This window comes from Saccopteryx bilineata, chromosome 8 (genome assembly GCF_036850765.1).
Source record: "Saccopteryx bilineata isolate mSacBil1 chromosome 8, mSacBil1_pri_phased_curated, whole genome shotgun sequence".
Taxonomy (NCBI): Eukaryota; Metazoa; Chordata; class Mammalia; order Chiroptera; family Emballonuridae; genus Saccopteryx; species Saccopteryx bilineata.
Genome location: NC_089497.1, coordinates 37,302,206 through 37,324,162, shown reverse-complemented (window position 1 = coordinate 37,324,162; position 21,957 = coordinate 37,302,206). Strand labels below are relative to the sequence as shown.

The 21,957-nt window shown below is 43.8% G+C and overlaps 1 protein-coding gene and 1 non-coding gene across 2 annotated transcripts in view; one reads left to right on the top strand and one right to left on the bottom strand.

The window, feature by feature from the left end:
• The window catches only part of MYH15 (myosin heavy chain 15), a 173,044-nt gene that overhangs the window by 131,564 nt on the left and 19,523 nt on the right, over positions 1-21,957 (top strand). The window contains exons 33-38 of the mRNA XM_066241634.1: positions 627-742; positions 6,777-6,969; positions 7,198-7,401; positions 11,569-11,694; positions 13,803-13,973; positions 17,061-17,165. Of these exons, the coding sequence (XP_066097731.1) occupies positions 627-742; positions 6,777-6,969; positions 7,198-7,401; positions 11,569-11,694; positions 13,803-13,973; positions 17,061-17,165 (915 nt within the window). The remainder of the gene's footprint in view (positions 1-626; positions 743-6,776; positions 6,970-7,197; positions 7,402-11,568; positions 11,695-13,802; positions 13,974-17,060; positions 17,166-21,957) is intronic.
• On the bottom strand, positions 20,799-20,936 carry LOC136312384 (small nucleolar RNA SNORA36 family). The gene has a single exon (XR_010726976.1). It is a non-coding gene; the product is annotated as a small nucleolar RNA SNORA36 family (small nucleolar RNA).

Here is a 21,957-nt window from a genome sequence, read left to right as displayed (position 1 = left end):
ATGTACCTGGTCCTGAAGTCAGCCATGGTGTCCATGGTGTTGCTTGTCTGGTTTTGCAGCTTTTCTGGGCCTGGAGCTGAAACACAACTGAGGCGCAGATATATCTGATGCAGACCAGAAGCTTATTGTCCTGAGGATTTAATGTTTGAGGGCTACTTTCTGACCTCCTTGTTTGTTCCCTGTTTCTCTTCTAAGGGGGTCTAACTCACATGACCAGCAACATGCCAGGGGAGGAAAGGTCACGAGAGGGTCTGAACTGAATGGTCAGAGATATGAAAGGTCAGGGGTCTAAACCACGTGACCAGCAATATGCTAGGGGAAAAAAGGTCACCCCATGGGGGAGGTCCTTATTTTCCAAGTTTTGCCCATTGCTTGGCACCCAGAGCTTTCGGTGACCTTCAGACATCTTCCTTGCTCTGCTCATGCCTGTCTGACTGCCTTCTACCACATGCCAGACAAAAGTGATAAACTTGTTTTGTCCTGTTCCAAACTTCAGGGACCTGCTTTGAGTTTAGATCTTCCCCGGCAACTCTAAAGAGAGCTACATTAGTGACATACCTTTTGAGAAGAAAAAATTTTTATCTAAAAGTATACTTAATTTAGTGCTTTTTATTTATGTATTTCAGGGAGCTCTGGAACGTAATGAAAGCAAGATTCTTCGTTTCCAGCTTGAGCTCTTGGAAACTAATGAGCAACTGGAAAGAAAGCTTTCAGAGAAAGATGAAGAAATAGAAAATTTTAGGTATTTAAGATTATCTTGATAAGTAACAGTTGTATATTTCAGAACTCTAGATTGAACAGAACTCACTGCATTTGGCTATTTTTATGGCCTCCGTTGGAACATGATCAAAGAACCTTAGCCAGTCTAACACTACACTAGCATCTTTCTAGAAAGCTCACCACTGTTATTATCAAGAAGTACATCTACACAATTATGGTCAGTTTTTATCCTTTTGTTTACATTTGAGCAGCTTCTATATATATTCAAAACTCAACAAACACATAGAGAAAAGCTTAATTATAAATACAATCACTGTGTATACTCTCCGGGTCTTTGTATAAAACGTCTTTTTCTTGGGTATTCAGGAAACTGATAATACTACACAGTGGAGGGAAAGAACTAAAACTTTGATGCTGTACATGAAAATGAAAATGAATGTCAGACCAGAATGAAATGCTCACACCCCCTGCCTGTACCTGCAGCCATTTGTTTGCAGAGCCAAGAGCTGAGCTGCTTATTGAATCCCTGTTGAAGCAGCTGAGTCCTAATAGTCGGGAGACTGAATCAGACATGATTCATGGGTGGCAGGATCTTTTCTTAACTTCATCATTACAAGCTGATGACTTTAGACATCTCGCTTCTTAGCTTCTCAGTGAAGAGGGGATGAAAGCAGCCCCCTACATGTCACAGAAGGTGGGAAGGAAGATCAATAAGCTAATGTTGGCAAAGCACTTCACACTTTATGGATCAAAGGCACAATTATAAACACATGGAATTAACTGTGATTATATTATCTATCTGATCTGTTCCCTTAAGTCAATGCCATATGTCAGCAAGGAAAGTCGTTCGAGTCTGAAGTTCAGCTGGCAACTTGCTTTCAGTGTGTTTGTTAAATATTTTTCATGTACAGTTGAACTGGCCTCTTTCCCATAGCCCGTTTTCAAACAGAACTCCCATGGGGGGGGGGGGTCATTTTTTTTAATGAGGATGTCAAGCCCAATCTGGCCCTCTGTGTGCTTTGAGCTGTCTTTGCTCTCACTCATCGGCACTCCCCTCGCTAGGACTGACCGTGGGGATGAATTCTGGTCTACTTAGGAGGCTCTGTGTCAGTGTCTAAAAGAATTCTTTGGATGAAGGGCAAAAACACTGGGCCTTGATATTTGCCCTACTTCCTTTCATGAGGCACAAAAATGAATGTCTCCTTGTGCAGTTAAAAAAAAACAACAACAAACTCATTTCAGGTAATGTCAAACCTCTGCCTATTAATATGCCTCGCTAAGGAAAAATGAATCCTCAGAGAGTCTGCATGTCATCAGGTACATCTGAATGTCAGGCAGCTGTTCACCAATGATAATCTTAGTGCAAAGGAAGCCGGAGAACCAAACAGCTCGGGCTGGAGAAGAAGGAATAAACGGAGGACTAGACAGGAGCCGGGAAGGGGCTGAAAAAAGAAGGAGCGGGCTGCAGGGAGGGCTGAGTTATTCATGAGTTTTAGTTAATGATTCATAATCACTGTAATAAGTACATCCAGAAAGAAAAGATGAGCATATCTTATAAAATCACAAATAGCAAACCAGGCTCTTTTTGTGCAGAGTGCTCTGTGTGAGTACAGATTGTATCAGAGTGCCTTGGTTTAATCTGCCTTCGAGGCTCAGAGAGGAAGGGAGAGTAAGGAAACTGAATAGACTGTCAGGGAAATTTGAGCAAAGCATAGGATTTCAAGCAATCAAGGATAAACCAGGTAAAGTATAGAACCCAAAGGCAAGCTGAGGTTCAAAGTCTTATGTCCACATAAAGCATGGGGAACCCCACAGGAACTGAAAGAGGCCTGGGAGATAGGACCCAGCAAGCCAAAGGGACCACAAGAGCTGGAGGGAGACACGGAGGTAAAGGCAGAACCTTGCTAGTGCTCCAGGCTGAGTAACTCGCTCAACTCATCTCCGCTGCTCAGCTCGCTCATCCATTGATTCTGAGGACTAATCCTGAGTGAGCTGGGCCTGGAACCCTGCTGGGGGTGAAAAGTATGAGCAGCTGCGTATGCATGTCACGTGTTTTGCTTTTTTAACAGATATTTGAGCACATAATGTTGGGCAGACACTGTGCCTGCTACTCTAGCCAAGACTTCCTAAATTTTTATGGATGATAGGGTCATTTTTTTTGTTTGTTTACATTTCTACAAATGTTACAATCAGCATAGCCAGAGGTAGGGAGGTGATAGTGTCGTCACTGATGGAAGGAAAGGAGAGGCTTTGGGTAGCTGGCTTGGATCCTGTCCATCACTGACACAGGAAAGGCGGACTGATGTCATTGGCCAGCTTAAAGGCCAACTGGTGGCCACAACTGCCATTTAAGTCAAGTCCTACTGCAGGACCCAAGACTGGGTTAAAAACAAGTTGGTCAGTATATCCTGAATCTCTGGGGATCACCAACTCTATTCCTCCCAACCCAGAGTGTTCAAACACATGCTGAGTGTGTGAGGGTCTCCACACTGGCCTAGATCTGGGTGCACCTGGCCTGTATTCTGCTCTCCCAGACATACCCAGAGAGCTGCAGAGCAAAGAGCTTTACGGAACGAGGCACAGAAATTCCTTATTCTGCCAAAATGCATTTGTTTGCTTTGGTTTGACCTCTGATTGGTGGCTTAGGCAAACTTTTCCCATGGAAGGTGAGATGGTAAGTAGCTTTGGCTTTGTAGGCTATAGGGGCTCTGTCACAACTACTCAACTCTGCAGCTGTAGCTTGAGAAAAACCACCCTATGGTGGTTTTCATTGGAAATCAAATGGGCGTGTCCAGATTTGACCCATAACCCATAACCCACCTCTGCCCTATAGCCTTAGGTATATGGTAATATTCCATCATCTTGTCCTGCCATATGGTCCACTCCGCTGAACTCAATGATATCAAACATTGCCACATGGTCTTAAGTTGTACGCACCATCTGACTTAATTTTTTTTTATTATTTGAATCTCTGCCAAAGAATATCTCTTTGCATTTTTAATTAAAATATTTTAGTGTGTCTTCAAAAAAACAGGATCTCAAACTCAGACATGGCATTTGGTTAGCAGAATACCTTGTTAATCATTTTAAAGCTGAATCATACGTATTAGAATAAAGGAAAACGTTACATTTCTCTGATATAGATGAGCGGCATAGCAAGAGAACATAAAAGACCTATTGAATTGACTGTCGATAGCTTTTCTAAGTTTCAAGGTTTTATTATTATTTTTTTTTCACACTTGGGTTCTTTCCCCGAATTGTATTTTACATTTCAGGAAGAAATAAAAGGAACTTTTTTACCATACCGCCTTAGCTCTGGGAGCTTCATTTTTCTTAAAAAATGTACTTGGGGGAGTTTTTATTTTAAAGATATCTTGACTGCGGATGAATTGTGCGGCAGCCATTCTCTAGGTCTGTATCACATCCAAGCCCCTTAAACCACTGTACTTTTTATGTGTCTAGAGGCACTCGTGCAGTTTCATAAACAACTGTGGGAAAAAGACAGTTTGAAACGTTCAGTTTGTCTGCGTAAGTAGAATGTATCTCTATAGAGAGGATTTTGACATCAGACTAGGAGTGCTGGAGTGTTCCTGTGTAAGGAGAGTCCGCAGTGGCAAACATGCTTCTTCCTGTGTGACACAGAGAAATGTCTTAAAGCTTCTAGTGACGTAGAGTGAGCATGTCCTTGCGGGAGCTATGGGCGCCGGCTGCCATAACAAAATGTGCAGACTGGTGGCTTACACAACAGAGCTTCATTCTTCACAGTCCTGAAAATTGGAAGGCCAAGGTCAAAGTGTCGGCAAATTTGGTTTCTCCTGAGGCCTTTTTGGCTTGTAGATGGCTTCTCTCTTGCTGTGTCCTCACAGGGTCCTTTCTCTGTGTGCAACCCTGGTGTTTCTTTCTTTCTTTTTTTTTTTTTTGTATTTTTCTGAAGCTGGAAACGGGGAGAGACAGTCAGACAGACTCCCGCATGCGCCCGACCGGGATCCACCCGGCACGCCCACCGGGGGCGATGCTCTGCCCCTCCGGGGCGTCGCTCTGCCATTACCAGAGCCACTCTAGCGCCTGGGGCAGAGGCCACAGAGCCATGCCCAGCACCCGGGCCATCTTTGCTCCAACGGAGCCTTGGCAGCGGGAGGGGAAGAGAGAGACAGAGAGGAAGGGGGGGGGCGTGGAGAAGCAAATGGGCGCTTCTCCTATGTGCCCTGGCCGGGAATCGAACCCGGGTCCCCCGCACACCAGGCCGACACTCTACCGCTGAGCCAACCGTCCAGGGCAACCCTGGTGTTTCTGTGTGTCCAAATGTTCTCTTTTTATAAAGATGCCAGGTGGATTAGGGTCCAGCCCTATGGCTTCATTTTACTTTAATCACTTCTTTAAAAGGTCCTGTCTCCAAATACAGTCACATTAGGAGGTACTGGGGGTTAGGGCTTCAACGTAGGAATTTGCGTGTAGGGAGACACATTAAGCCCATCACAGTCTCTATTAACTTTATATACTGGCATCCCTACAGGATTCTTATCTGGAAACTGAACAAAGGCTCGGGACCAAAAGATAGGCATGGGAGGCCGACCTTAGCATGAGGCGGCCGGGCCAGGGGGTTGGCAGAGGGAAGGTGTGAGCTCCGGGGTCTGGAAGCAGAAAGAGTTGTTTCCATACATTCCTGTAACTTCTCTGAGACCAGCCCCTACTAACGGAGAGACTATGGTCATGGGAAGGGGTGCTTCTGCCTGTCACCCAGTCAGAAACCCTGGCCACACTCCTAGTCCCCTGCAGGCTGTGTGCCTTCCTGACGGGCCTCAGGGCTCAGGACACAGGCTCAAAGACAGTTCAACATGGAACCTAAGTCTGAGCCAAGATGAGGCTGCTTGAGCTGACAGGCTCTACGAGGAAGAAGAACAGCAGGCTGTTTTCTCCTCCATCTTATCTGTCCAGCACTAGGCCGTGTTTCATTGGGTCAGCTTAACAGGGCCTGTGATAGTTACAGCGGTAACCATCCTGACTCACAGCCACCAAAACTTGATGGCGTAAATGATCAAAGTTTGTTCTTTTGTTTGTTTGTTTGTTGGCTCTAGGTCAGAGTCCAATGTAGAATAGGGATGGAAAGCCGGCCACTGTTCTTCAAAGTCATTTCCAGGTTTTTCCCATCTTGTAATGGCATGATCTTCCGTGTGTGGCCACCAAGTTTGCCATAGATGGGGATGAGAGAGTACAAGATCTCGATTAAAAATCTGTAGTGGTAAGGCTAGTAAATGTTTCTTCTCAGCGACCATCAGCAAGAATTCAGCCATATGGTCCCAAACTCACTGCGAAAGGTCTGGGAAATGATTTCCATGGGTTCCCCAAATGTTTTTCATTGTCTTCCTGAACACACATTGATCGTCTATGCGTCTGGCACTTTGCAAATGTGAATTCAGCATAGGGCTTTTGTTTTTTATGAAAGAATGTTGAAGCAATTCAATATCACACAGCAGTCGGTTTTCTCAGCCAGCCCTTGCTTGTGCCCTCAAACTCCTGGAGAGAGAAAACTGTGCTACGCTAGGAGAATTAGGTGTCTAGCGGCCATTAGAGCAGTATTTCTAGGGTGCAGGACTTGTTTCGACCTTCGACCTAAACGGCTCTTTCTTGCCTTGTTCAGATACCTTTCATCACTGTAAGTGTTTAAGTATGATGGCTGTCTGAAAAAGCATCCTTCCTTTAGTCCCTCCACCACTCAAGAAAATACAGATATTTGCCCTAGACTGTCTTTGGGGGGATTTAAGCCTAAGTCTACCCCACAGGAACCTCAAAAAGATTATGGTGCTTTCCTTGATTTTTTCCAGGACGTGAGTCTGGGAGTCTTAGACTGTTATGATGGAAATATACTCACTAACCTAATCCTTCAATTTCTGTGTTTTAAAAATAAAAACCCTTTAGACTCATTTTGTTAATTACCCAGATTTTTTTTTCCTTGAATTTTAATGCATTTCTGTTTCCTAAACTGTATGTACACAGCAGGTAACCTTTCTTAATTTGGGTGCCTGATGCCCCCGCCCTGAACGTTATTCTATAATTAGGAAGAAGCAGCAGTGCGCTATCGACTCCCTGCAGTCTAGTCTGGATTCTGAGACCAGGAGTAGAATCGAGGCGACCCGGCTGCAGAAGAGCATGGAAAGGGACCTCAATGAGCTGGAACTGCAGCTTAGCTGTGCCAGCCGGCGGGCGTCGGAGGCAACCAGGGCCCTGGGCCAGCATCAGATTCAAATCAAGGTATTTCCCAGGTGCATTATGGGGAATGCCTCTGCCGATGGAAACAAATGAAGCAACAGATCGTTTTGAGCAATAAAAGTGGGGACAGCTAGTCAAATCCTTTAAGGAAAGCAGGAACATACTTGAATTTAAATTGGTGGAGCTTTTTGTTCAGAACATGTGTGCCCAGGTGTGTATCCCGTTGGACTCAGAGGGATGTGTGGCCCGGGCCCGTGTTTTCCCTCCCAGGACCTCCAGGTGCGGCTGGACGACAGCACACGCCTGAACAACGAGCTGAAGGAGCAGGTGGCCGTGGCTGAGCGGCGCGGCTCCCTTCTGCAGTCTGAGCTGGAGGAGCTGAGGTCCCTGCAGGAGCAGGCAGAACGTGGGCGCAGGCTGGCGGAGGAGGAACTCCTGGAAGCCACAGAAAGAATTAATCTTTTCCACATCCAGGTGGGGCTGTAACCTCTCCTCGTTACTTGTTACTTGCATCAGCTGGTTAAGGGCAGTGGTTTTTCACACAGGCGTCAGCCTGGGACCATACATAGTTGCCATGTTAAACCTCGGATGCGGCATGTGAGGCACTGGGAGAGCCTTAGGCTTCAGAGTAGCGGTCACGCCCTTTATTCCTAAGTGTATTGATTTCCCAGGGCTGCTGTAACAAAGCACCATAAACTGGGTGACTTAAAAGAACAGAAATCCATTCTCCCCTATTTCTGAAGGCTAGAAGATTGAAACCAAGGTGCGGGCGGGGCCACGCACCCTCTGAGTTGCCTAGGTGACTCCTGCTTGCCTTTCCCTGGCTTCTGGTGGTTTGTTGGCAATCTCAGCTTATAGAGGCATCACTTCAATGCTCTGCCTTCACATGGTATTATCCTTGTGTGTCTTAACACCATCTTTCCTCTGTGAGTATCTGCCTCCATTCAGATTTTCTCTTTTTTGTAAGGACGTAAGTTATTTTGGGTTTGTGCCTACCCTAAAGACTTTATTTCAACTTGATTACCTCTGTAAAGAGCCTATTGCCAAATAAAGAACATTCTAAAGTATTGAGGGTTAGGACTTCAACAAATGTTTTTTTGGGTAGGTTCATAATTTAACTCATAACACCCAGCCTTCTCCCAGAAGAATGGACCATTAGGGCCTTCTCCCAGAAGAATGGACCGTCAGGGCCTTCTCCCAGAAGAATGGACCATCAGGGCCTTGTTCCAGAAGAATGGACCCTCAGGGCCTTCTCCCAGAAGGATGGACCATCAGGGCCTTCTCCCAGAAGAATGGACCATCAGGGCCTTCACAACCAGGGTGCTAGGGAGAGAGAGGAACATTCCTGAGCATTCCAGAACCACTTGCCTGCCTCTCCTGTTCCCTCTAAAGCCACATGTTCATTCCAGGATAAAAAACTAAAAGCAGAACACCTCCTGCTTCCAAGCTGCTGCTGAAGTGCTGTCAGGGCTCAGGCCTCTCACGGAAGCTTATGTGAGTGACACCAAGCAAGAATTCTCAGAATCTTCGCAATTCTCATCGAATCAGGAAAAATCATAGTGGCTAGGACAAACGTATATAGTAAATGGGTCATTCAACAAACATTTTGAGGGCACCCACCATAATTTGGAAAGGTATACATGGTATAGATAAAAAAAAATATATCTCTAATGTCCTAAAACTGTGAAGATCTAAGTAAACGAACTGTAGTGTCCTGCTGTGAGTACTGTGATAGAGCGACCATATTCCTGCAGAAAGGCTTCTCTGACAGCCGTAAACTCAGGTAGATGTACAATATACTTAACCCTGAGTTCTGAGGGACCTGTGAGTGGTCAGCCAGGTAGAGAAGAGTCAAGGACAGAGGCATGAGGATAAGATGGAATTGGAATGTTAAGGGAAATGGAAATACCCACTAGATCATGGGGTCAGGGAAGGACAGATCAGTGGCAATGAAGCTCAGTAAGAGCAAGTCACCAGAGACCATGAATATGAGACTGATGGATTTTGAATTCTGTCGTTCAGCTAATGGGTATCTATGGAAGGATTTTAAGTAGCTGAAAGTGAAGTTATTAGGTTTATATTTTAGGAAGTTTACTCTCATGATTGTTCTGAAGGATGGATTAAATCAACTAGGGGCGGAGCTACCATGCTCTGAGGTATTTCGGTTACCACAGTGACTGAGAAGTGCCGCTAATATTCAGTGGGAAAGGTCCAGGGATGCTAGTACTCCTGAGCAGTAGGTATAGTCCTGTACCACCAAGACTTGCCCCCGCCCCGAGGCCAATCCTGTCCTCATTGAGAAGAAAGGAAGCATAAACCAGAGCTGTGTCAGCTGAAAGGCACTACGACTCATTTGTACCTACAGTTTGACTTCTGTGTCCACGTGGATGACACAACCCTATTCGGATGCCGCCTGGTACAGAATAAATAGCTGTAGGTTATGTGTGATTCCCAGTGGGCTAACTTACATCAACGTTTTCTTTTTCTCTCAAGAAAGCTGATATAAATACAATGCGTGGGGTTTTTATAAGGGAGGATATCGAATTTTAAAAAGTAAATAATTCACTATCTGTAGTACTTTATAGCTATTAGTAACAAATCATTTGCTGTGCATATTATAACTGATACTGCACCAGCACATCTGAATGTGATGAAAAACCACCGGTCTAGTGAGAGATGAGGCTATTAATCAGGCATAGTGAAGAGGAGATGGATTTTGGAGGGGGGGGGGAATTAGGCAGTAGAGAGCTGGTCTCTATGGCAGTTACTGAAACTTTAGGTGTGTAAGAGAAATTAATACCAAAATGCCAGTTCCTACGTCTCACCCTAGACCTAATGAATCAGTCTCTGCAGTAGGACCCAGGAGATGAGGGAGTTGTCAGGTGACACTGCTGGTCCAGGGACTATCTTTCAACCAGGTTATCTAGGTGATATTACATTGCTCCTAAGGACCTTTCCTCAACCTTACCCATATGGAGATACCTTGCAATTACTAGAACAGTCTTTTAATAGCTCAGTGAAATCTTTATGGATCTTGGGCCCTACTGAATTCTCAGAACTTTAGCCTAGAGCAATCATCTGAGGCCAGACTTATCCTTGGTGAATTACATATCTCCTTTTTCAAACTTGAGCTGTACCACAAAATACCCTGTAACCTCCTTTTTCCCAAAAAGAACCAATTAGAGACTCATTCAACTTGAAAAGGTTTTAACCATTAACTCCCTAGCAGATTTAAACTGATTCTATGTACAAACAAATCATTTGTAGCTGTATTTTCCTTTACAAAGTACTTTCTCCCCCCCTTTTTTTAAGTGAAAGAAGGGGAGATAGTGAGACAGACTCCCACACATGTCCCTACCAGGATCCACCAGGCAACCCCCCACTGGGGCCCAAGAATCAACTGAGCTGTGTTTTAGCGCCTGAGGCTGACATGCTCTGAACAAATGAGCTATCTTTAGTGCCCAGGGCTGACACTCAAACCAATTGAGCCACTGGCTGCAGGAGGGGAAGAGGGAGAGAAGTGGGGAGGAAGGGGGGGAAGAAGAAGATGGTTGCTTCTGACCGAGAATCAAACCTGGGACATCCGTATGCTGGGCCAATGATCTATCCACTGAGGAAACCGGCCAGAGCCACAGAGAAGTGGTATCTAAGGAGTTAAGTGCAGTGAATATCCAGAATATACTCCAGAAAAATACACTTACCCACTCCAGGCCACACCTGTGGCCGTGGAAAGCCCAGGGGTGCTCAGAGCCTGGCTCTCTGTGAAGGACAGAGGATGCAAGCCTTCCTGGAAGATTCTTCATGCCATCAAGAAACAGCAGGGCAGAAGCTGTGAGGCAGGATATCTTTCTTTCTGTATCTCAGGCTCAATCCTGCCATTGAGAAAGACCTTCGCTAGAGGAAAGTGAAAAGACGATGAGAAAAAAGCTCATAAGCTTATGCCTTTTCTACACACTCTCTATACTAAGGTTCACACCCTCAGAAAATCTGTGCTTCAAACATGGATCAAACAGCAGTAAAGGCAGCTCCAGCCTCTTGTCACACCCCAGGAAAGAAAGAATTAGGACATCAGCCACAGAACAAAGAACCCCCCAGCGTCACGGGGCAGGGAATGAAGCCCCTCTAAACTACTATGCCCACCTCCCTGCTGCAAGCACAATAGGAAAGGAAGATAGATAAAGAGAAAAATGGGTTTTTCCCGGACCGTTTTGCTGGAAACTGGCTTTTATTCCCCAACCCTCTGTTTCCCAAAGGTCTGCAGTTGACCCTGACCTCTGCTCTGGGACATTTGTTCTACCCCATTAAAGAGCAAAAGGCAGAGAAATACAGAACACAAGTTGAGAACTAGCACATGTTGGGTCTTGTAGGTTATCTAGATCCCTTTCTCCTTCCTGATTTGGGCCGCCATCTCTTTGACACTGATCGGTGAAAATCACTTCCATTCCAGTGTGCCTTTGCTGGCAACAGGCTTTTCTAAATGTGGCCTCCTGGGGTTGGAAATAATTGTTTAAGGGAGTGTGGCCCACTAGAAAAGAACTCAGCTGTGGCCCGAGTCCTCGCCCATTGCCTGTCCTAAACAGACTAGCTTGTGTTTGTATCATGGGTCTCAAGCTGCCTAACAAGACGGCTGCTTTCCTTTAGAATACAAGTCTCCTCAGCCAGAAGAAGAAACTGGAGGCGGATGCTGCTAGGATGCAGAAGGAAGCCCAAGAGGCAGTGCAGGGCTGTCGGGATGCGGAAGAGAAGGCCAGGAAGGCAACCACTGAGGTGGGTGCATCGACTGCCTGCTCAATCTTGCCTTCCAGAGTTCACTGGAGCAGCAGCCACAGGTGGAGGTCAGTCTGCAGCCAAAAAGGATGCCATTGATTCCCCATACAGCCGGGAGGAGGTTAGCTCACCCCTCTGCGCTCTGTCCCCATTTTGAAAAATTAGGCCAATTAGCTCCTCCCAGCCCATCTCCCAGGGCGATGAAAAGGAACAGTTGAATTTCTATAAGCAGAACCTTATGAAAGCAGGGGATTTTTTTTAAAAAAACTTCCACCACTTTCCACTTGTGAATCAATATATCTAGTGTCTAGACACAGTTCTTCCTGTGTTTACTTCCAAATAGTTATGTTCCTAGAATAGGTAATGGTTTGATGATGATGATCTGGAAGGAATGCTTATCTCATGCATTTTTTATAAGCATTGCTACGGCTCAAATAGGCCGATCAAGAGAGGCTCCCGGGTTGGTGTGCCCTTCCTTGTTTACAAGTTTAAAATTGTGGAGGGCGGTGCTTTTCCTCAATGACACGAAGCTCAGGGTTGGCTGCCAGCCTTGACTGTGCCTCTGTGGGAACCGGAGGAGAGCCACTCCTTAGGCACCCCCTGTGGGCAGATGCAGCGCCTCTCTCAAAGGATAAGACAAGCAGAAGAAAATGCCAAGAAAATTCATGGCGGGACGTGGAGGGAGAAGTGTGTGTCGAGGGTCCAGCCTTGCAGGTTCCAGCACTTGCTGAGCGGGCTTGGGTTTGATTCTAGCTTCCACTCACCCCAACCCAATCAAGCAATTCTGTGTCATCCAAACAAACAAGCATATGCAGCAGCCTTGACCTTGCCGTGTTAATGGGAGCTGACCCTCTTCTTGAAAAGGGTGTGGGAATTGGGGAGACAAGATGTTCAATTTGACTTTACATTTGTCATTTTGAAATTCAAATGAAGGGAAGTCTTGTGCCTGTATTTTCCTTTTCCTGAGTTATTTAGCACTTGGGGGAGCCAAACCAAACTTAAAGCCTAGCTACCAGGTCACTGTGGCATCCAGAAGAATGGAGAAGCATGCCTTTCACTCAGCCATTTAAACCAAGGCAGACACTTCCGGCTCTCTGCTGGAGAAGAGGTGTGTGAAAGCTTAAAAATGTTTGGCCAAGTTAAAAATAATGTGCTTAACATTTATGTAAATCCACATAGATAGAAATAAATAAAAAGAGCTTCTAAATCTGCTTGGTAAATTTATGTAGTCATACATTATGAAGACTCTCATCTATTTAACCTTGCTTATTAAAGATTTTCTTGACTAGCCTGAAAGATAAACTCACTATCTCTCCCCCCTGCCTTGAATTCTCCGGTAGTGTAGCTCGGAGTCCCAACCTCACATGGCAGAGCCCAGAGATGCCTCGGTAATTTATTCTTTGCCCTCACCATCTGCGCAGACGTCTCACACTTAAATTACACAGATGGTTGGTAACCTGACAGACAGAGAAGCTTTGACTGGGAGGGCAGTGTTCTTACATTAAATGCACTGAGAGATTCAAGAAACAGTTCTTAATAATTGCATCAAGACACTAAGCCCTTGTATACATAGCCAAAGCCAAGAACGGGCTTCACAAGCAAGAATTAACCTACCGTGTGCCAGATTATTGGCACTCGGAACATCTGTTGCTGCCAATTTCCTGGAGCCTAAACTTGTTTGCAGTTGTGAATCACAGAATTGTAGAAGGGAGATGTGGAAAATGGTGGTCAGAGGCACTGCTCCCCACTTGCCTGGTGCATGATGTGGCAGGACAGGTTCTGGTGCTTTGTTCAATGGAAAGTTGTGGCTTCAGGTGGTCACTTTACTTTCAGTACGGGTATTGTGTGATAACGTTCACGTGGTGCTTCATCTTTGGTCTGTTACCACCAGCCCTCTCCCTAACCTCTTCAGTCACTGCTGTTTTCTTGATTGCCTATTCTTCACAATCCTGAGGGCCCCAGAGGTGAGGGAGAGCCTGGTGGGAAGTGATAACATGCGCAGAGGCCAGGCATGACGTCCAGTTAGATCAAGCACTGAAGATTGGGGGTGGAAATATTAAGTTCATTCAGCTGCCGGATGATCTCAGTCTCTTTCCCCTCTTTTCTAGGTAGCCAACATGTCAGAAGAACTGAGGAAGGAGCAAGATGCCAGTGCCCACTTGGAGAAGACAAGAAGGAATATGGAGCAGACAATTAAAGACTTACAGAGGAGGCTGGATGACGCTGAACAGATGGCCCTGATGGGGAGTAGAAAGCAAATCCAGAAACTAGAATCCAGGGTAGGAGTTGGTGGCCTGGGTAATCGTGGGGTCTTGATAGCTCCCAATTCAAGGCCTGGAAATCACACCGGATACTCCCTGCCTCGCTCATCACTTTTGCTCATATAATAGTTTTTTCAGATAATGTAAGAGTTGGATCTCGATGAACTGATTTATTCTTATTTGACTTTGGGCCATTTCTCCGGGACTGGATTAAATCTGCCTACCCCCTTCCTGCTCCATGAGACACAGCTCCGCCCACTCACCTACACTGGCGAGGTGACCTCCTGCTCCCACACACCCTCACAGCCTGGCTTCTGTGCCTCTGCCTCTGTTACTTCCTTGGCCTCTTTGCTAACAGCCAGAGAAAGGAGAAGGGAAACAACTAAATCAAGTTACCAGAAAGACAGAGTAAAGATATAGTAAGGGCTGACAGCAATGATGTAGTACCTGCCTTCAGGGAGCTTCAAAACAAATGGAAAGACCTATCTTGAAAATAGGATTTTAAAAATTATTGAATCAATTTCAGTGTACAGGTCACGTGATAAATGCTACAGGATGGAAAGAATATTTGACTGGGATTTGATGGCCCAGAAGGGCTGACAAGTGAAGTATTGCCTTTGCTCATTTATGATATATCCGTACAATGGAATGCCAGTGGGCACTTACGGTACCACGTCCATACAGTTATGCTATGTAAGAAGGAACAAGCAAAGCTCTATACCAGGGGTAGTCAACCTTCTTATACCTACCGCCCACTTTTATATCTCTGTCAGTAGTAAAATTTTCTAACCACCCACCGGTTCCACAGTCATGGTGATTTATAAAGTAGGGAAGTAACTTTACTTTATAAAATTTATAAAGCAGAGTTGCAGCAAGTTAAAGCATATAATACTAATTACTTACCAAGTACTTTATGTTGGATTTTCACTAAGTTTGGCAGAATAAATCTTTATAAAACAACTTACTATAGTTAAATCTATCTTTTTATTTATACTTTGGTTGCTCCGCTACCGCCCACCATGAAAGCTGGAACGCCCCCTAGTGGGCGGTAGGGACCAGGTTGACTACCACCGCTCTATACCATGTTCTGGAGATCACGCCTAGTAGTGTAATGATGAAAGGCGAAGACAATATAGTCTTTTGTGCAAGCAAAGGAAATACGGAGAGATGTACACATTTGCTTATATATTTTAAAAAGAAATGATGACAGGATAAAACCAAGACTAATAAAAATAGCTACTCATAAGAGGGGTATACGAGATGAAAGTTAGACCTTCTGAATGCACCTTGCTGTTTTTATTGCAAAATCATATAAAACATTTATATGCTTCATAATTAAAAAAACAAGTTTAAATCACAGAGGAAAATAAAGCAAAGCAATCCCCCAAATTTTAACATAAATGGAAGCAAAGGAAGCTGTCTATACATCATGTTAGGGGGCATAAAACACCGAAACACAATTATTCCCAATGTCTTTTAAACAATGTTTTGTTTGTACATCTCTCATGAAATATATCTAAACACAAAACAAAACAGCAAATAAAGCAAGCTGCATTTGTTGTTTCAAAATTACAATATCTTGTTATCGCTACTAGCAATAACACTAACATAATTATTTTATCCAACAACAGATATAAGAACCAAGATTTTTAGAATAAAGCAAAAAAAAGCATTTAGGCATAAAATCAAAGAATTTATACTATGCTTTTTTTTCCCTAAAAATACATAGATGATACTAGTATTCCCAATTCAAATTTAAGATTACAAGATTTACTTTTATTCCCAGTTGCTGTTTGTCTACTCTTACGGCCTAGAATCAATGATAACTCAGTAGAAGTGAGCTCCTAAATTTCAGATGATACTAAAGAATTATAGTTAATTTTCTTAAAAACATAGACATATTATCATTATCTATTAGAATTACATAAAAAACTATTTATTGCTGAAATTACACGATGGCTAGGATTTGTTTTAAATAAAGTGATTTTTCCCTGAGGTTATTAACGTAAACACAGCAGAATCTTAAAGTAAGGGGTGGACTCTGTTAACCTCATGTTCCAGCTGATAGAACTGTGTGTTATGTTCCTATATGTCAGAGGTCCGGAGCTTTAAAAAAAAAAAAGCTTTATTCACAAGGAACCTATACACCTGCTGACTCCCCCACTCCCATCATGCCTCTCTGAAGAACAAGGACTATATGGGTAAGGTGGAGGAGGGAGCTGAGGGAGTTAGAGATGCATTCAGATACATTCCAGGCACATCCATGCCTCAGGGCATCGGGCTTTGCAGCAAGATGATCAGGAAGGCCTCTTTGAGAAGAAGATGGCATTTGCTTCAAGAAGAGGTCAGGGTGAAAGCACTGGCCCTACCCCTTTCCTGGTTTTACTCCAAATCATTTATCACCATCTAACATAGTAACAGAGTCTATATTTTCCTTTGACTTGTTTGTGTTTTCCCCATTAGAATGCACCCTTGTAGGAGGAAGAGATTTTTATTATGTTCACGGCTGTCTCACTAGCCCTGGAGTCTGGTGTTGTAGGCATCAGATATTTGTTAGCTGAATGCTATGTTAACCTTGTTTGTATGACTCTATCAGGCTATAGGCAGATCGGTAGTCTGTACTACTATATAGCTCTCCCTCAAAGCAGGGCTGTGGGGCTGAGTGTGACATTGTGTGGCCTAGACTCAGGGTCTGATTTTTAAAGAGTCAGAGCTGAATAGGAAAAAAGAAGATGGAGTAGTGTATTGGCTGACTTTTCAAAGTGTGCTATATAGTGTATTCTCTCTAGTTGCTTACATATATTCCTAAGTGTGTGGGCGATGGTGTCATCTAGGAGGGGAAGCTGATTACCTCTGCATAGATCAGCCTTTTACATCTTTCAGAGTCTAAACAGCCCTTCAGTGAACACACATTGTTCAACCAACTCACTTTAGTGAGACAGTTTCTCAAGACAGAGCTTGCCCCTGTTTAACCACGGCCAGGAGAGCAGACACATCTTCCCTTGATGATTTTGCTCTCTCAAGTGATCACGCCAGTTGGCAAGTATAATGCCAGCCCGGCTTGCCTCCTGCCAGCCTGTGGTCTGAGATCATGGTTGTTTGCAGGTTGGTGAACTGGAAGGTGAACTGGAGGGCGAAATCCATCGCAGAGCAGAGGCGCAGAGGGGAGCCCGCCGGCTGGAGCGCTGCGTCAAAGAGCTGACCTACCAGGTACTCCAGGAAAGCTCTCCCTGTCTGGCTGGGCTCCACCCTGGAAAAATGGGTTCTGTCCATGCCAGAAATGGTCCTGTGGGTCCCCTGAACTTCCTTCTCCATCTCTGCTCTCCCTCAGCGGTAGACACCGCCTCACCCCTCCAGGGCGCCTGTGCTATTAGTGGTTTGGGTTGGTCCCTGTTCAGAGCTCTCAGGAAGCCGAATGTGAGCAGCAATTTGCAATTAGAAGTAAAAAGCTATTTATACTGTTCCTATTTTTTCACACATAATGCCTGTAGCACTTTCAGAATATTCCTTCCTGTGAGAGCCGGAGTGAGAGCAATGTGTAAATGAAGTGACTGGCAGAGGTGGGGGGTACTCAGCCGGCAGGTTACATGGGATAAATGGGAGGCAGGGACGTTTGCACTCCTGTGTTCTGGTTGCACAAACGCTCCAGGCCACTGAGGCTCTACCTGGTGCTGGTGCCCAGTGAAAATAGAGCAAGGAGCGAACGAATGAGAGGCCTCCAAAGCTTTCTAACTGGTTTCCTGTTGAGTAAGCTGGGTCTCAAGCAACTAATTGGAAAGAGGTGGGCGACTTCACACCAGTGATGAATACATTTCTAAAGTAGCTATATAATCCTTCGTTTTTATTTGTTTTCTAACCTTTTTTCCTTTTTCTTCAAATGGAGTAGCGCAGCAATTCCACCATAGCAGAGGCACTGTATGTTTGCCCCTCTCGGGCCCAGTGTCTCCGCAGCACAGAGCAGATAAACATGTTTTCAGTGGCTGAAAACAGATGCCAAAGGTCACTTTCGAGCCCTTCCTATCGCACAATATAGCTTATTTAGTGAAAAGACAAACTCGTTCTAGGCTCCCGCCTGTACAGCAACTTGGGTAGTACTTAAAGCAAGGTCTGCCTGTCCTGATCCTGCTTCCTGAGGCTAGATTATTGTTGTTAGAGACATCAAAGTCTTCCTCCCTCCCCGCAGGAAGAATAGTGTTGATAAGAAAGAAGAGCACTTCAGAGGCATCATCTTGGGCTAATTAAGATGAAATGAGCTACTTGCCAGCTCTTCTTTACTGAATAAGTGGTTCCTTTCAAAGACAAGCTAGTCTGACACTTCGTTCGACCAGGCAGGTGTATCAAAGCCACCGAGGAGTGAGCCCAGTCTGTGTGGCTCAGGAAGGACGCGCTGGGGAGCAGGAAGGATGTGCCGTTCTCCTCCTCTTTGGAGGGGGGTTGGGGGAGCCGCCTAGGTTGAGGGAGTGCGGTGCTGCTTGTTAATGATGTTGAGGTTTTTCTTTTTCTTTTCTGACAGATTAGTTTTGCTGTTTTCTTCGGTAAACAACTTCATTTTAGAACAAACACCAAAGCTATTTTTCTCTTTGGATTTTGCTGGCCCAAGGACTGCATTCTTGTTGTATCGTGTTAGATCTTTGTTTTTTTCATAGCAGTAATCTTAGTATTCCCTAGGTACTACATAATATAGAGGAATATTTCTTAATTTCTTCCAACTGTCTGCACAATGCTTAGAGTGTAGCTATTCAATTGTGCCACGTCTGTGCATTCAAATCAGATAACACCAATTGAAATACCTGTTTTATGCAAATATTAGTCTAGACTCTAGACCATGTAAGTTCAAAAGAGACATTAGCGAGCCCTCTACATTCCTTAATATCAATATTAATGTTTGGAAGCATTCAAGATGGATGCTGACTCAATCACATCTGCTCTCTTTTAACATCAAACTAACCATCAAGACTGTGAGTCAGGGTGTGCTATGATATTACATTATAGGTGCCAACTGAAAATGTCATTTAGAAAGGGACATAAATATGGTTTTCCTTTCCTAGGAAAAATCCTCTGGGAAGATCCCACTGCACTGGAAAGAGAATGAAGTGTGACCCCAGACACAGTGGTTCTGTGGCCAGTCCTCACTGTGCATTCATCTCCCCTCCTATGCCCTTCTAGCGTTTAGAAACTCACCCTATTTTCTCTCTCCATTGCCTAGAAAAAATCTGCTTCAAAACAAGACGTAAGATTAGAAACATATAATTGCTAAGAAGGTAAAGACAGTTTTTCTGCCTCCACTCTTCATCCAACTGCCCATTTTACCTTGGACTGCCCGCAATATTTAAGGATTTGTGTGTTGATGCTCTTTAATCCTGTTAAATCTAATTATAGAGTTGGTATCTTTAATTTTGAGGAATAAGGAAACAAAATTTAGTCCTCAGTGGGTTCTCCAGGAACCAGATGCCAGGATGGCGTCAGAAGCACGAGATTTATTGGTGGTAACACCTGGGAAAGGTAAAGAGGAGAGCGAGCAGGATCAGGCAGAGAAAGCCGCCAGAGCACGGGGAGTCTGACCCCTGTGAAAGGAAAGGAGGAAGGCAGGAGGATTAGACAGAAGGACCTTCAGACTGCGATGCTGCTCCAAGCACCTCTCTAGCACAAAACTTGCATGAGCCAGAGTCCCACGTTGGGCAGAAATGGCCAGACCCCAGTAACTCCACTGCGCCTCGTCATTGGTGGCAGCTGCCTGGGGAGTTTGCGATCTCTGTGTAAATGCTATGGCAGATCCCAAAGGCACCACAGTTGGAGGTGTTCAGAGAACTGTACTCACAGCTGCACAGCAAGTTTCTTGAAAGGAAATTTGAGCAGTTCACAACCATGGTCACTGCAGTTACTTTTCTCTGAGATGAGGTCTAACAAAGGCTTGCCTTCCCAAGTGGAAGGAACATTAACATCGGCAACCACTTCTACCCGTTTTCAGTTTTCTTCTCTGTGGCCTCCTTCACCACACAGTGAACTTCTTGGCCCCAATAAACTGGTTTTAAGCAATTAAACCTGCTGGTTTCGGAACTTTCTCTACACACAGAATTCTATGAGTCTTCAAATTTCTTACACCCAAGAGGTAGAGGAATAGGCAGATGAAAACAGAAAAGAGATTTTATTTAAACAATTGATTTCTCTCATTTTCTTAACCAGCCTATTCCTTATATATTGGTCCCTGCCTTAGTAACTTCAAAATTAGTAATTAGTTGTCTATTATTGTCATATCTACTTTAAGGTGGAGGTAGGAGGGTGTGTTCTAGGCAACAGAAACAGCTTGGTTGAACCTATATGTATTTGTTTGTTTGATTATAGATAGAATTAATAAATAATATTATATTAGTTTTGATGCACAGTGTATATGTTTACACTATGAAATAATTATAACAAGTTTAGGTAACATTCATCACCACACATAATTACAAATTCTTTTCTTATGATGAGAACTCTTAAGATTTATTCTCTTAGCCATTTTCAAAAATACAACACAGTATTATTATTAGTTTTTTTAATTTATTCATTTTAGAAAGGAGAGAGAGAGGGAGAGAGAGAGAGAGGAGAGACAAAGAGAAGGGGGGAGGAGCAGGAAGCATCAACTCCCATATGTACCTTGACCAGGCAAGCCCAGGGTTTCGAACCAGTGACCTCAGCATTTCCAGGTCGAGGCTTTATCCACTGCGCCACCACAGGTCAGGCTCAATACAGTATTATTAACTAAAGTCATGAGGCTATACTTTATATTCCTAGGACTTATTCATTTTATGAATGGAAGTTAGTACCTTTTGATCACCTTCACCTATTTTTTTTTTCTTTCATTTTTGTAGGCTGGGAAGTAAATGAATTAGAGCAATGCTTTCTATCCAATCATCTCCCCAAGCCTGTGTATCAATGTCCCAAAGTCTTCACCTGTTTTTTCAACCTGACTTCATCTCTCCACCCTCATTGCCTCTGGCAACCCCCAATCTGTTCTCATTCTATAAGTTCAGTTCTTTTGGTTTTACATATAGGTGAGGTCATGTATTGTTTGTCTTTCTCTGGCTGACTTATTTCACTTAGCATAATGCTCTTAAGGTCCATCCATGTTGTTGCAAATGGCAGGATTCCTTTTTTTAAAGGCTGAATAATATTTCATCCGTATATACATACCCCATTTTCTTTATCTAGTTACCTATGCACGGACATTTAGGCTGTTTCCATATCTTGGCTATTGTAAGTAATACTGCCATGAACATGCAGATATTTTTAGAGTCAGTAATTCTGTTTTCTTCAAATAAATACTAAGAAGTTAATTTCTGGATCATATGGTATTTCTATTTTTAATTTTTTTGAGGATGCTCCATACTGTTTTCCATAGAGGCTGTGCCAATTTGCATTCCCACCAAGAATACATAAGGATTCCATTTTCTCCACTTTTCACCAACATTTATCTCTTGTCCTGTTGATAATAGCTATTCTAACGGTGTGAGATGATATCTTATTGAGGTTTTTATTTGCATTTCTCCAATGATTTGTGATGTTGAACATCTTGTCATGTACCTGATGGCCATTTGTATATCTTCTTTGGAAAGAAAAACATCTATTCAGATCTTCTGCCCATTTTTAAATCAGACTTGTATTTGTTTGTTTATTTTATTTTTGCTTAGTTGTATGAGTTCTTTGTGTATTTTAGATATTAATCCCTTTCAGATATGATTTGCAATTGTTTTTTTTTTTCATTTCTATAGGTTGCCATTTCATTTTGTTGATGGTTTCTTTTGCTGTACAGTCTTTTAGTTAAATAGTTCTACTTATTTATTTTTGCTTCTGTTGCCTTTGTTTTTGGTGTTAAATCTAAAAAATTATTGCCAGGGCCAATGTCTAGGAGATTACTCCCTATGTTTTCTTCCAGGAGTTTTATTGTTACAGATCTTAAATTCAAGTCTTTACTCTATTTTCAGTTCATTTTTGTGTATGGCTTAAGATAGTGGTTCAGTTT